The 12,520-nt window shown below is 47.0% G+C and overlaps 1 protein-coding gene across 1 annotated transcript in view; it reads left to right on the top strand.

Moving 5' to 3' along the window:
• The window catches only part of HUNK (hormonally up-regulated Neu-associated kinase), a gene marked incomplete at its 5' end in the record, with an annotated part of 111,717 nt that overhangs the window by 36,608 nt on the left and 62,589 nt on the right, over nt 1-12,520 (top strand). Inside the window, one exon of the mRNA XM_029938667.1 lies at nt 7,437-7,729. Coding sequence (XP_029794527.1) covers nt 7,437-7,729 — 293 coding nt within the window. The remainder of the gene's footprint in view (nt 1-7,436; nt 7,730-12,520) is intronic.

The following is a 12,520-nucleotide window of genomic DNA, read 5'->3' as shown; positions in this document are numbered from 1 at the left end:
GAGTGTGAGCAGGGGAGGGGCAGAGAGAGAGGGAGACACAGAATCCGAAGCAGGCTCCAGGCTCTGAGCTGTCAGCACAGAGCCTGACGTGGGGCTCGAACCCACGAACTGTGAGATCATGACCTGAGCTGAAGCCGGAAGCTGGACGCTTAACCGACTAAGCCACCCAGGCGCCCCCCTCCTCATCTTCTTATATGGGTCCCTATAAGGCCCTACCTTTATCATCTCATTTAACCTTAATTACCTCCTAAAAGCCCTTTCCCCAGATACAGTCACCTTGGGGCTTAGGACTTCAACATACAAATTTTGCAGCGGGGGGGGGGGGGGGGGGGGGGGGGGGGGCGTGGGACACAGTTCAGCCCATAACAGATGGTGATTTTGAACCACTCCGAAGGATCTGAATTATCCCCATGAAACAGCCTGAAGAGCCATGTCTCTTCCATAGTGTACACTTGGCATGTGGGAGTGTCAGGCACAGGTGCTTAATAAATGTTTGCTGAAGAAGAAAAGAGTCTTTTGAGTTTCACATCCATTATTTATTAAGAAACCAAAGCTGGGCTCCTGGGTGACTCAGTCGGCTAAGCATCCGACTTTGGCTTAGGTCATGATCTCACGGTTCATGAGTTCGGGCCCCCTGTAGGGCTCTGTGCTGACAGCCCAGAGCCTGGAGCCTGTTTGGATTCTGGGTCTCTCTCTCTCTCTCTCTCTCTCTCTGTCTCTCGGCTGCCCGCCCCGCCACCCATACTCAGTGTGTGTGTGTGTGTGTGTGTGTGTGTGTATGTGTGCCTCTCTCAAAAATTAATAAAAACATTAAAAATTTTTTTTAATAAAAAAAAGAAACGGAAGCATTCTGGAAGAAAGCTTTTTGGGGGTGCTAATTTCCATAGACAAGAAAAATCAGTTGGTGATGGCCTCTTACTCCTTGTGCCTTCTGATTATTTAAAACAATTATGGTATAATAGCACTTGGATTAAACAAGACTGAACTTTGAAAGACGCAGCACACACTAGAATGGGTAAGACCTGTGGGACATCCATATGTGTGTTTGTGATATTGAAGAGGTCAGTGGTCAGCATTCTTTTTCTTAGTCATATGGGAGATCCATTTTGCATCCGTCTTCATGTTAGAGACTGGACACATCTGTGATTCCCGATGTGTTTGAGAGGAATGCATTTTGAAGGCAGTGGAGGGTGGTCGAGGATGAAGGGATGAATTTTAAATCCTGTTAACTCTGATCCTGTGTAGACAGTCTCAACTAAGTCAATATTTAAAGAAGATGAGAGACTAGGCTGTTATTAAACCAGTGCCTGGGGACTTAAAAGCGGCTCTGTTCCAGAGAGTTCGGGACACTGAAATGGGGTTCAGGCTTCTTTTCTAATCTGCCAGGGAGGGAACGCACATTTTTTTTTCTCTGAGCTGAACTAAGCTTGGAGAGCTTTTCCACCCTCTCTATAGGTTGCTTCTGTGAATGTGGAATGGTAATGTTAGTAAGAGCGTCAATTTAAGGGGCACTAACTGTGTCAGACATCGTACTGAGTGCTTTATGCACATTATCTTAGGTCCCAGCGTGTGCCTTGATGGGGCCAGATGCTTTTGTGCGTCGCTCATTCTGAGAGATTCAGTGTTGGATTTTTTTCTCCTAATACATGCCATTAAGCACGAATTCCTTTCTGCACCGCGTCTGTCTCCTGATGGACGATCCCTGGGCTTGTGCTCCTCCCCTTTCCTGTGTGGGAGGGGGTGGTGCTCCTCTTCCACACGGAGCAGACTGCACCTCATCCTTTTCTCCCTGGGGCCTCCTTGCCCGCAGTCACCCTGCTCTCCTGCATCTTTTATTTCCCGGCCCTGTAGCTGCCACCTTTCATCTTAGATATACTCAGTATTTTGGCATTGGGGGATTTCCTTTTCTTTCTTAGGAGCTTAGCTAGTTTTTTAAAATGTTTATTTATTTTGAGAGAGAGAAAGAAAGAGCACGAGGAGGGGAGGGAGAGAGAGAATCCCAAGCAGCCTCTGTGCAATCAGCACAGAACCTCACTCAGGGTTCGAACTCACAAACCGTGAGATCAGGACCGGATCCAAAATCAAGAGTTGGAAGCTTAACGGACTGAGCCACCCAAGTGCCCCAGGAGCTTAGCTTTTTAAATTTGCCAATCATATCCATCATTGGTAGGCATTTATTTTATTTAATTTTTTTTCCGTGGGAGCAGGGTGGGGTGGGGAACACGGTAGGAGTTGCCATGTTGTGAGAAACGCAATTTCTTAATTAAGGAGAGAAGTTGGTGAAGAATCTGTGGTTCGCTGGCACCATGTTTGTCTCGCTCGAATTCTGCGCCACCGGAAGACTCGGCCATTCTTCTTGGAAGCATGGCGGCAATCTTTGAAAATGGATTTCTCTGTAAAATTTCGAGAAGCTTTGCAACTTGAGTCTGTTGAAGAGCTGTTTGATTTACCTTTCACAGAAGAATGTTTTTTCTTGATGTGCTCAGGGTGACATCCAGGCTTCCACACTCCCTTGACACCCACCCCTCCAGTCCCCCTCCCCAAACACACTCTTCCCGTTGGGGTCCTTGGACTTGGTCTTCAGTGAGTCTGCACACATTTAATTTTTACTTTATAAAACTCGCCCGACTGAAGCAGTTTATCTTTCCAGCTAGAGACCCATCATCATGCCGAGCTTCAACCTTGTAGAATCAGTGTGAAATCTACACACTAATGATGAGTCTGGTGCCTGCAAATGTCTGATTACTGTCAAATTAAATTAGATGGCTCCCTTTGCTGATCATTGACTGCCTTTCCCTTAATTTCCCGTTCAGTGTTTCCCATTTTAGTTGTTACAGATGAAGCTGATTAAACATTCCATTTTCAGTATTATCAGGGAAGAGTAGATAAGTGTGTGGGGGGTTGGATCGAACAGCCCAGGGATGAGGTAGTGTGTGGAAATGGAGAGGGGCATGAATGAAGTGGCTTACAGGCTCCGCGTCCTCACCAAGGGGCTCTCAGAAGCCATAGAACATGGGAACCAAGATACCAAAGGACAGTGGGGCACACCTGGTGTGCTAGCTTCCTGGGGCCACTGGAACAAAGCGTCACAGACCTGGGGCTTAAAACAACAGAAATTTATTCTCTTACAGTTCTGGAGAACGGAAGTCCAAAATCAATTTCACTGGACCAAGAAAGCAAGGTGTTGACAGGGCCTTGCTCCTTCCCATGAGTCTGGTGGCTGCGGCGTTCCTTGGCTCGTGGGCCATCGCTGCCATCCCCCACTTCACACAGACTTCTCCTCTGTGCATTCCTGGGAACTCCTCTCCCGCGCCTCCTGTTTTGCAAGGACACTTGTGCTGACATCTGGGGCCCGCTCAGATGATCCAGATTAATCTCAACTCAGTTTTTCACATTTTCCAAATTAGGCCACATTTGCACGTTCCAGGAATTGGGATTTAAAGTCTTTGGGTGGCCGTTATATAACCTACTACAGGCAATTAAGGAGCTAAATAAATTATCCTAATAATCATTGTGTGCTCTGTTGAAAAAGGCAGACCATATATCCGTGGGGCTTTCAGACTATTGTTTATTCATAGTACTTTTAAGAATTTCATTGCCAAAGGATATAATTTTTAAAACATTGCAACACAGACTCAAGCAAAGACAGAATCTAATTGTACTTTTCAGCATCCCTCTTTCTCTCCACCCCCACAAGACAGTGGCTATATACATGTGGGTGTGTGTATGTACACGCACACACATGCGTGTATATGTGGTTGTCTTTGTGTGTGTGTGTGCGCGCACACGCGTGTGTGTGCATGTGTGTGTGCAAATGCGTGTGCGTGTGTGTATACTTTTTTCTTTATTTTTTGGTCATGAATGAGATTAGTTTTTAAAGCTTTCAGACTAGCATTTAGTTGTTGGGGCTAAACTATAGTCTGAGTGTAAGTTTAACTTCTATAGTAGGATAGCATCAGCCTCCGGTTAATCTAAGTAGAGCAGGCCCCCAGCTTATCTGGCCTTATTAGTTGATTGTCCCTCTTAGTTGTATCTTTGGATTAAAGACCTGAAAACCCCTGTTAAAATGGGTGAAGGCACGGACTTCCAGTTATAAGATAAATAAGTCTAGGGCTGTAACATGGCTGGTGACTGTAGTTAATAATACTGTATTGTGTATCTGGACGTGGCTGACAGAGAACAACTTAAAAGTTTATATCACAGGGGCACCTGGGTGGCTCAGTCGGTTGAGGCTCCGACTTTGGCTCAGGTCATGATTCCATGGTTCGTGAGTTTGTGAGTTCGAGCCCCGCATCAGGCTCTCTGCTGTCAGCACGGAGCCTGCTTTGGATCCTCTGTCCCTCTCTTTCTCTGGCCCTCCCCCACTTGCTCTCACTCTCAAAAACAAATAAATGTTCTAAAAAAAAGTTCATATCACACACACACAAGTTGTAACCATGTATAGTGATGGACATTAAACTTTTAGTGGTAATCATTTTGCAGTATGTACACCATATCAAGTCAGTATACGTTGCATACCTAAAACTACTATAATGTTGTATGTCAGTTTAAAAAATTGACTAAAAAATAAACAACACTCTGACTCTCCGAAAGAGATAATAGATTAAACTATTTACAGCTATTTTTGCTTCCGTGGTTAAAAATAAAAAAGGGTTCAGGGATTTGCTCCAGCTGGTCCCTCGCTGTTTTTGCAGTGTTATGCATGATGGGGAGGAATTGGGGGAAAATGTGGTCCCTACTTCCAGGGCCAAGTGCTTTGAATGGGGCCTCAGATGGTGGCCGTGGTGCGCACGAGGGAAAGAGAGCTGAAACACCCTCTGGGAGGGACGTGGGATTTGAGTTAGTGGCTCAAGGACTGGGCATTCGTTTGGGGGTGGCCTTCACACAAGTCTGGAGGGTGACCCAGTGTGTGTTTGGGAGAGTGAGGAGTCTAACCCCCGGGGTCATCCCTTGATGCTATTTTACTTATTAAAATTTTTTTAATGCTTATTTACTTTTTTTTAATAGTTTATTGTCAAATTGGTTTCCATATAACACCCAGTGCTTCTCCCCACAAGTGCCCCCCAACCATGACCATCACATGTGCCCCTATGCATCAGCCATTCTGTATCCCTTGGGTAAATCCCTAGCAGTGCTATTGCTGGGTCATAAGGGAGTTCTATGGATAGTTTTTTGAGGAACCTCCACACTGTTTTCCAGAGCGGCTGCACCAGTTTACATTCCCACCAACAGTGTAGGAGGGTGCCCGTCTCTCCACACCCTCGCCAGCATCTATAGTCTCTTGATTTGTTCATTTTAGCAACTCTGACCGGTGTGAGGTGGTATCTCAGTGTGGTTTTGCTTATTTACTTTTGAGAGAAAGATTGAGAAGGAGACAGAGCACGAGTGGGGAAAGGGCAGAGGGAGAGGGGGACATAGAATTAAAATCTGAAGCAGGCTCCAGGCTCTGAGCTGTCAGCAGAGAGCCCAACGTGGGGCTCGAACTAATGAACCATGAGATGCTGACCTGAACCGAAGTTCGACACCTACCTGACTGAGCCACTGGGCCCCCCTGATGCTATTTTAGATAAGGTTTTTCTCCTGGCACAGGAAATAGCATTTTCTTAGGATTCTTGTGGACAATTAGGGAATAACCTTTGCTTGCAGCCTCTTACAAGATGGAGAAACTTGGGTGCTGGGCCAGGGTGTGTGGACCTTGCCCTGCAGGTGGCAGTGAGCCCAAGAGAGCTTTAAGCAAGAAATCAGAGGCAGAGCATAGCGTGACTTTAGGGGACTGGGAAAAGAAGTAGGACATTGATGTCATAGTCCGGGTGACTGGTAGCCAGATTTTCATTTAGTTTTATTTTTTTAATGTTTGTTTGTTTGTTTTGTTTTGGCAGGGCAGACGAGGGAGTGGGACCGAGCAGGGGAGGGGCAGAGAGGGAGAGGGAGAGAATCTCCAGCAGGCTCCATGCTGTCAGTGCAGATCCCCACATGGGTTTCAGTCCCAGGAACAGTGAGATCCTGACTTGGGGTGAAATCAGGAGTTGGAGCTTAATCAGCTGAGCCACCCAGGCGCCCCTCATTTAGTTTTTAATCCCAGACCTGTGTCAAGAAAGCAGCGTTTGAGCAACTCACTGTAAATATTATCAATCATTTATTTATTTGTAAGTTTATTTATTTATTTTGAGAGAGAGAGAGAGCAAGAAGTGAGCGCAGGGGAGGAGCAGAGAGAAGGAGCGAGAGAGTCCCAAGCAGGCCCCCCACTGTCGGCACAGAGCCAGATGTGGGGTTCCATCCCCCCAACTGTGAGATCATGACCTGAGTAAAAAACAAAGAGTCAGATGCTTATCCTACTGAGCCACCCAGGCACCCCTTAATCATTAACTTTTTTTTAATCTATGTTGTAACTTGGTCCTAATATTGGGGTATATTATGAAAGTTACAAAATACCATCACAAAAAAGGAAATAAATAGAAGTGGAAGACCCAGTCTTCTTGGGCCTGCAGCCCGTGGCTCAAGAGCCTTGCCTGGGAACATCCCTTGGGCTGTTTGAGTCACAGAGATGGTCCGTCTGGGGGCTGGGAGGCTGAGTCCTAGTGGCATGGGAAGAGAAGGGAAGGACAGGTAAGGAGGCGTCCACAGAAGGAAGTGACATGATGTCAGCAGCAGGTTTCCTAGCGAGAGGAGCGGAGACCGAAGAGGGCACAGAGGTGGTGGCTTTTAGGGCCCGGTGAGCGGTGAGCCCAGTGAGCGGGTTAGCCGGTGAGTGGAGAGGTGAATGCTGCCAAAGGGGAGGAGTCAGACCTGGCCGGGAAAGACTGGCTGCGCCCCCTCCCCTCCTTTCCTGACTTTGTATGAAGCTGGAGGGTCTGTGCATGTGACATGTTGCTTGTGGGGGCAGGTGTCCTGTGCGTAGTTGGGATACAATTGTGGAGAACCAACCGGCTGGGCCCTGATGTAGGGGGCCAGGGCTCCCGTAACTCACAGGGGAAAGAGGGGGACACGCTTCTGTGGTGGGAGGAAGGAGAGGGCATTGCATCCCCCACCTGGAACCGACGATGAGGGCAGGGTTGACTCTGTCACAAGTGGAAGCCCCCGCCTCCGGAGGGACGCTGGCCCAACCTGACAGAGAACCAGGAGAGGCCCTTGGTTGTACCGGAAGCTGGCATTTCATGCCGTGGCAAACCAAGTTTGACGGTGACTCTTCGCGGAGTCTTCCAAATGACCATTCACATTTGCTTCGTAAATTTCACTCTCTTCCTTAATAATTGGATCCGGTTCCTGATGTTACATTTTTGTTTTGGGTTTTTTTTCCTTGATGCGATTTTAAATGAGGGAGTTTTCTGCTGGTACAGAGAAGTAGCCGTGTACGTCCCTAGGGTTCTTGTGAGTGCTCAGGGAATAACCTTGGCTCACAGCGTCTGACAGCAGTTGTGTTCTTGGTGTCTCCTCAGGTGGCCATAAAGGTCATTGACAAGAAGCGAGCCAAAAAGGACACTTATGTCACCAAGAACCTTCGGCGGGAGGGTCAGATTCAACAGATGATCCGTCACCCCAACATCACCCAGCTCCTTGATATCTTGGAGACGGAAAATAGCTACTACCTGGTCATGGAGCTGTGTCCTGGGGGCAACCTGATGCACAAGATATATGAGAAGAAGCGGCTGGAGGAGTCGGAGGCCCGCAGATACATCCGGCAGCTCATCTCTGCTGTGGAGCACCTGCACCGGGCTGGGGTGGTCCACAGGTAAGGGCCACGCCGCTCTGGTGATCACTGATGCTGTGCCAAAGGGGCGGCACTGTGCATCAGTGCACTCTGAGCGAGGCTGAGATTTTGCCGTGCGCTTTACAAATTCTCTATGTTTCTGTGTCATGGAATTATCTTGTGAGCTGGCTTAATGCCATCGTGGGGTGAAGAGAGTGACATCTGAAGCCAAGTGCCGGGGTTTGCCTCCTGGCTCTATACTCTTTTGTAGTTGTGCGACCCTGGGCAAGTGACTGGGCCACTTTGAACTTCAGTCTCTTCTTCTGTAGAATGGGTTAATCTATAGAATGCAAGGAGTTAATCTATGAAAAGTGCTTAGAACAGGGCTTGGGACATACACATAAGTGTTGGCTTCTTTTCCTATTTGCAAAGTACAATGATACCAGTCACTCAGGAGCGTGAAGGAAAAGTCAATGTTAAGATGGCGTGAGATTGTTTTCCAGCTGGTACAACGGATAATGCTCTCCTTGTATCTGCTTTACATGGTGGTTGCTCAGCGGCTGTTTTTATTCAACAGAATTGAATCACCATTTATTTTATTTTATTATTTATTATTATTTTTGAGTGAGAGAGAGAGCGAGAGAGAGCAAGCATGAGTGGGGGAGGGCCAGAGAGAGGGGGAGACACAGAATTTGAAACAGGCTTCAGGCTCTGAGCTGTCAGCACAGAGTCCGACTCGGGGCTCAAATTCACGAACGCGAGATCATGACCTGAGTAGAAGTCTGATGCTCAACCGACTGAGCCACACAGGCGCCCCTTGAATCACCATTTAAATTGTGAATTTGCTCTTGAAAGTGAGGGGTGTTTCCCATAAGCCAGACCAACCTTGCAAATGATTATGAAAATCAGACTTTTCTTTTAACAGTCTGTTCGTCCTGCGGAGGAGCTCCACAAGGAAAAGTGAATGGAAATAGCACTCCTAGCAATTGTGCCATTGGTGGCAGGGGCCTATTTTTAGCACTATATTAAAATAAAATGAAAAAAAAAGAAAAATATTTTAAAAGTGCCCTTTTTTTACCCCCAAGGAAAGGTTGACTTCACCAATAAATTCATAGGTCTTCCTTCTTGAAATTATAATCAAGAATTACTCCGAGTTGTTCAGAAAACCTAAGGTCACATTTAATTGATTATCATTTTATTTATTTACTCATAAAAATTTATTTATTTATTTAGAGAGAGACAGACAGAGTGAGCAGGGGAGGGGCAGAAAGAGAGGGAGAGAGAGAGAATCCCAAGCAGGCTCCATGCTACCAAGGCAAAGCTCGACTTGGGGCTCAACCTCACCGAGCTGTGAGATCCTGACCTGAGCCAAAACCGAGAGTCAGACACTCAACCGACTGAGCCACCCAGGTGCCCTGGATTAATGATCATTTTAAAAACGAGATCGAGTCATCAAATATGTTGTGTGCGAGTGTGCAGAGCCCAACGCAGGGCTCTAACCCGTGAACCATGACATCATCAGTTGAGCCAAAATCAAGAGTCAGACGCTTAGCCAATGGAACCACCCACGTGCGCCATGTTTAAAAATTCTTCACATTGAGGAACACTGCACACACCCTGCACTATCTTAATGTGTACACTTCAGACATTTCTAGCACCGTAAGAGGATTGTGCAACTCTTACCACTATCTCATTTTAGAATATTTTCGTCACTCCAAAAAAGAAACTCTGTACCCATCACCAGCCACTCTCTATTCCCGCCTCCTGCCAGCTCCTGGCAACCACTGAGCTGGTTTCCGCCTGCGGATTTGCCTGCCCTGGACATTTCATATAAAAGAAAACAAACAGTCTGTGTATGACTGGCTGCTGTGACTTAGCATAATGTTTTCAGAACTCATCCCTGGGGTCCCTTCTATCAGTACTTCACTCCTTTCTATGTCTGCTGTAGGGATAGACCGTGGTTTGTTTATCCATTCATCAGCTGATGGACTTTTGGGTTGTTTCTACCTTTTGGCTGTTACGAACATTCATGTGCAAGTTAGAGCATGAACAAGGCAGAGCAAGTTGGAGAGGTGTTTTCACTTCTTCTGGAGAATTTTGCTCATAGCAGAGGGACTCCTAGGTCATAAGTTAACTCTACATTTGGCCTTTTGAGTAGACACACACACATCTATATATTTTTTAAGTTTACTTACTTATTTTGAGAGAAAGAGAGAGAGAGAGTGTGAGTGTGTGGGAGGAAGGGAAGGGCAGAGAGAGGAGCAGAGAGAGAATCCCAGGCAGGCTCCACGTGTCAGCACAGAGCCCAAGAGGGAGCTTAGACTCACGAACTGCAAGATCATGTCCTGAGCTGAGAAAGATCGAGTCAGATGCTTAACTGACAGAGCCAGCTGGGCACCCCCAAATAGACAGATATTTTTAAAAATTCAGCTTCTAGGGGCGCCTGGGTGGCTCAGTTGGTTAAGTGGCCAACTTCAGCTCAGGTCACGATCTCATGGTTCGTGGGTTCAAGCCCCGCGTCGGGCTCTGTGCTGACAGCTCAGAGCCTGATTCTGTGTCTCCCTCTCTCTCTGCCCCTCCTCTGCTTGTGCTCTGTCTCCCTCTGTCTCCCAAAAATAAATAAACAGTAAAAAAAAAAATTTTTTTTTTTTAAATTCAGCTTGTAAAGGTATGTTTTGTGTTTGAAAGCCATTCAGATTCTGGTCAGTGAAGAACGCAGCTCTAGGCCTTTAATTAATGAACTTGGGGGCTTTCAAGGTGAAGAGGGCCTTTCCTTACTAATGGGATGGGATGCCGTGCCCGTTGGTGCTTCAGCCCCCTGGCTCGGAGCTGTGCCAGGGCCTGGGCCAGGCACCGCTCGGCGGGCTCATTTCCTCACTGAGGTGACACTCTCTCCGTGCGCGTGTTTTTAGTCACACATGTCACGAAACCACACTTCATTAGAACTCTCTGAGTTTCGACCAGCAGGGAAGGGACATTGGGACATTTTAAGGGAATAACCTGTTTGTGGCTCCTTCCAACAATACCGTGTCACAGCTCCGCCGCTGTAGGAGGGAGACGCTCGGGAGTGTGCCCGGTTCTGTCTTTGTCTATTAAGATGACAAAGCAGAGCCCTCACGAATGAATCAGCTCCGGTTACTGACTCTGGCGGTCACAGCGGAAAATAGAACGGGGCAGGGGGCGAGGGGCAGCCGAGTGCTCTGCCGGCCTCGGGGTGGTCTCACCAGGGTTTTGTGCCATCCGAAACCAGATGAGTGCCCAGCTTGTCGGTCCTGAGGACAACAGAGTGGAAATCAAGGGGACGCTCGCTGGCCTCTCCTGCAGAAATTCTTAACAACCCTTTCCAAGTCATTTTCACAAATTCCAATCCCTCTCCACGCAGTTACTGTCAGGACGTCAGAGGAATGAATTTCATCATGTTTTGATGGCCAAGACGGTGTGCTTTGCTTCCTTCGATCTCTGGCGTCTCCTTCTTTCTCTGTCCTTGGAAAGGTATTCATTCGAAAGCCTGTGATGCAGAGGCTCAGATCTTGCAACGTTAGGGAAGATTGGAAACAGAGGTGTTGCGGGGGGAGGTTCTGTTTTTTTCTCTCTAGCAGTCATGTTAGTGAGTGCAGTGCGCATGGGGACGTAGGTGGTTAGGTGGTGGAGACACCACACAAGCCCGTGTTGGTTCAGGGGAGACTCAGGGGCTGACTTTAGCTGAATGTCTTACTTTCCCAAATTCTATACCACGAAGAGCACACGTGACCCAACTCGTCACTGGCATTGTTGGTACCATAGCCCTTTCCCGTGGTAGCAGTTTCTCTCCTGTATGCTGCAAAGAAAAAATGAAATTGTTTTTCTTGCTTTCTTTCTTTCTTTCTTTCTCTCTCTCTCTCTTTCTTTCTTTCTTTTTATCGACCAGATTTTTTTTATTGACCACATTTTTTTATTATTATTTTTTAAATATAATTTATTGTCAAGTTAGCTAACATACAGTGTAGCCAGTGTGCTCTTGGTTTTGGGGGTAGATTCCCGTGATTCATTGCTTACATACAACACCCAGTGCTCCTCCCACCAAGTGCCCTCCTCAGCACCCATCCCCCATTTTCCCTCTCCTCCACGCTCCATCAGTCCTCAGTTTGTTGCCTCCCTCTCTGTTTGAAGCTGTTATTTCATAAATTATTTTGAAGTTAGATTTCTCTCTCTCTTTTTTTTAATGTCTTTATTTTATTTTGAGAGACAGAGACAGGGAGCGAGCTGGGGAGGGGCAGAGAGAGGGAGACACAGAATCGGAAGCAGGCTCCAGGCTCTGAGCTGTCTGCACAGAGGCCAACGTGGGGCTTGAACCCACACCACAGACTGTGAGATCATGACCTGAGCCGAAGTCGGACACTCAACCAACTGAGCCAACCAGGCGCCCCTCAAGTTAGATTTTTCAAATGAGTAAGAGAGTACGGTATTTCAGAGATGCCCAGGGAGTCCCTCATGGGAAGATTTCTGAGCAAATAGACTGGATCATCCCAGCAAAATTTGGTGGCTGTGCATGTACAGTGATTTCAAGGGCTTTTGGTTAGTGTATCAGACGGTGCTCTGACTGCATGTTCCTGATTAGGCTGAGACCGTATCCTTGTATTCTCATCAGCTTAATGCTTGGCAACGCTCTCGTTTCCTGTGATACGAAATCTAAATATTTAATTATCTACTCGGAACTACTGAAATATCCTTTGCAGGAAGGAAATCTTTAAAAATCATGTAAATATTGTGAGCAGAAAAAAGGAAACTAAGGCTCTCTATAGCAAGAAGCCCTTAGCTGGCAGAGAAATTCATTTTAAATGGACCTGCAGGCTC

This window comes from Suricata suricatta, chromosome 5 (assembly GCF_006229205.1).
Source record: "Suricata suricatta isolate VVHF042 chromosome 5, meerkat_22Aug2017_6uvM2_HiC, whole genome shotgun sequence".
Lineage (NCBI taxonomy): Eukaryota > Metazoa > Chordata > Mammalia > Carnivora > Herpestidae > Suricata > Suricata suricatta.
The sequence above is the reverse complement of the archived record's forward strand: the minus strand, read 5'-3'. Positions and strand labels throughout refer to the sequence as shown.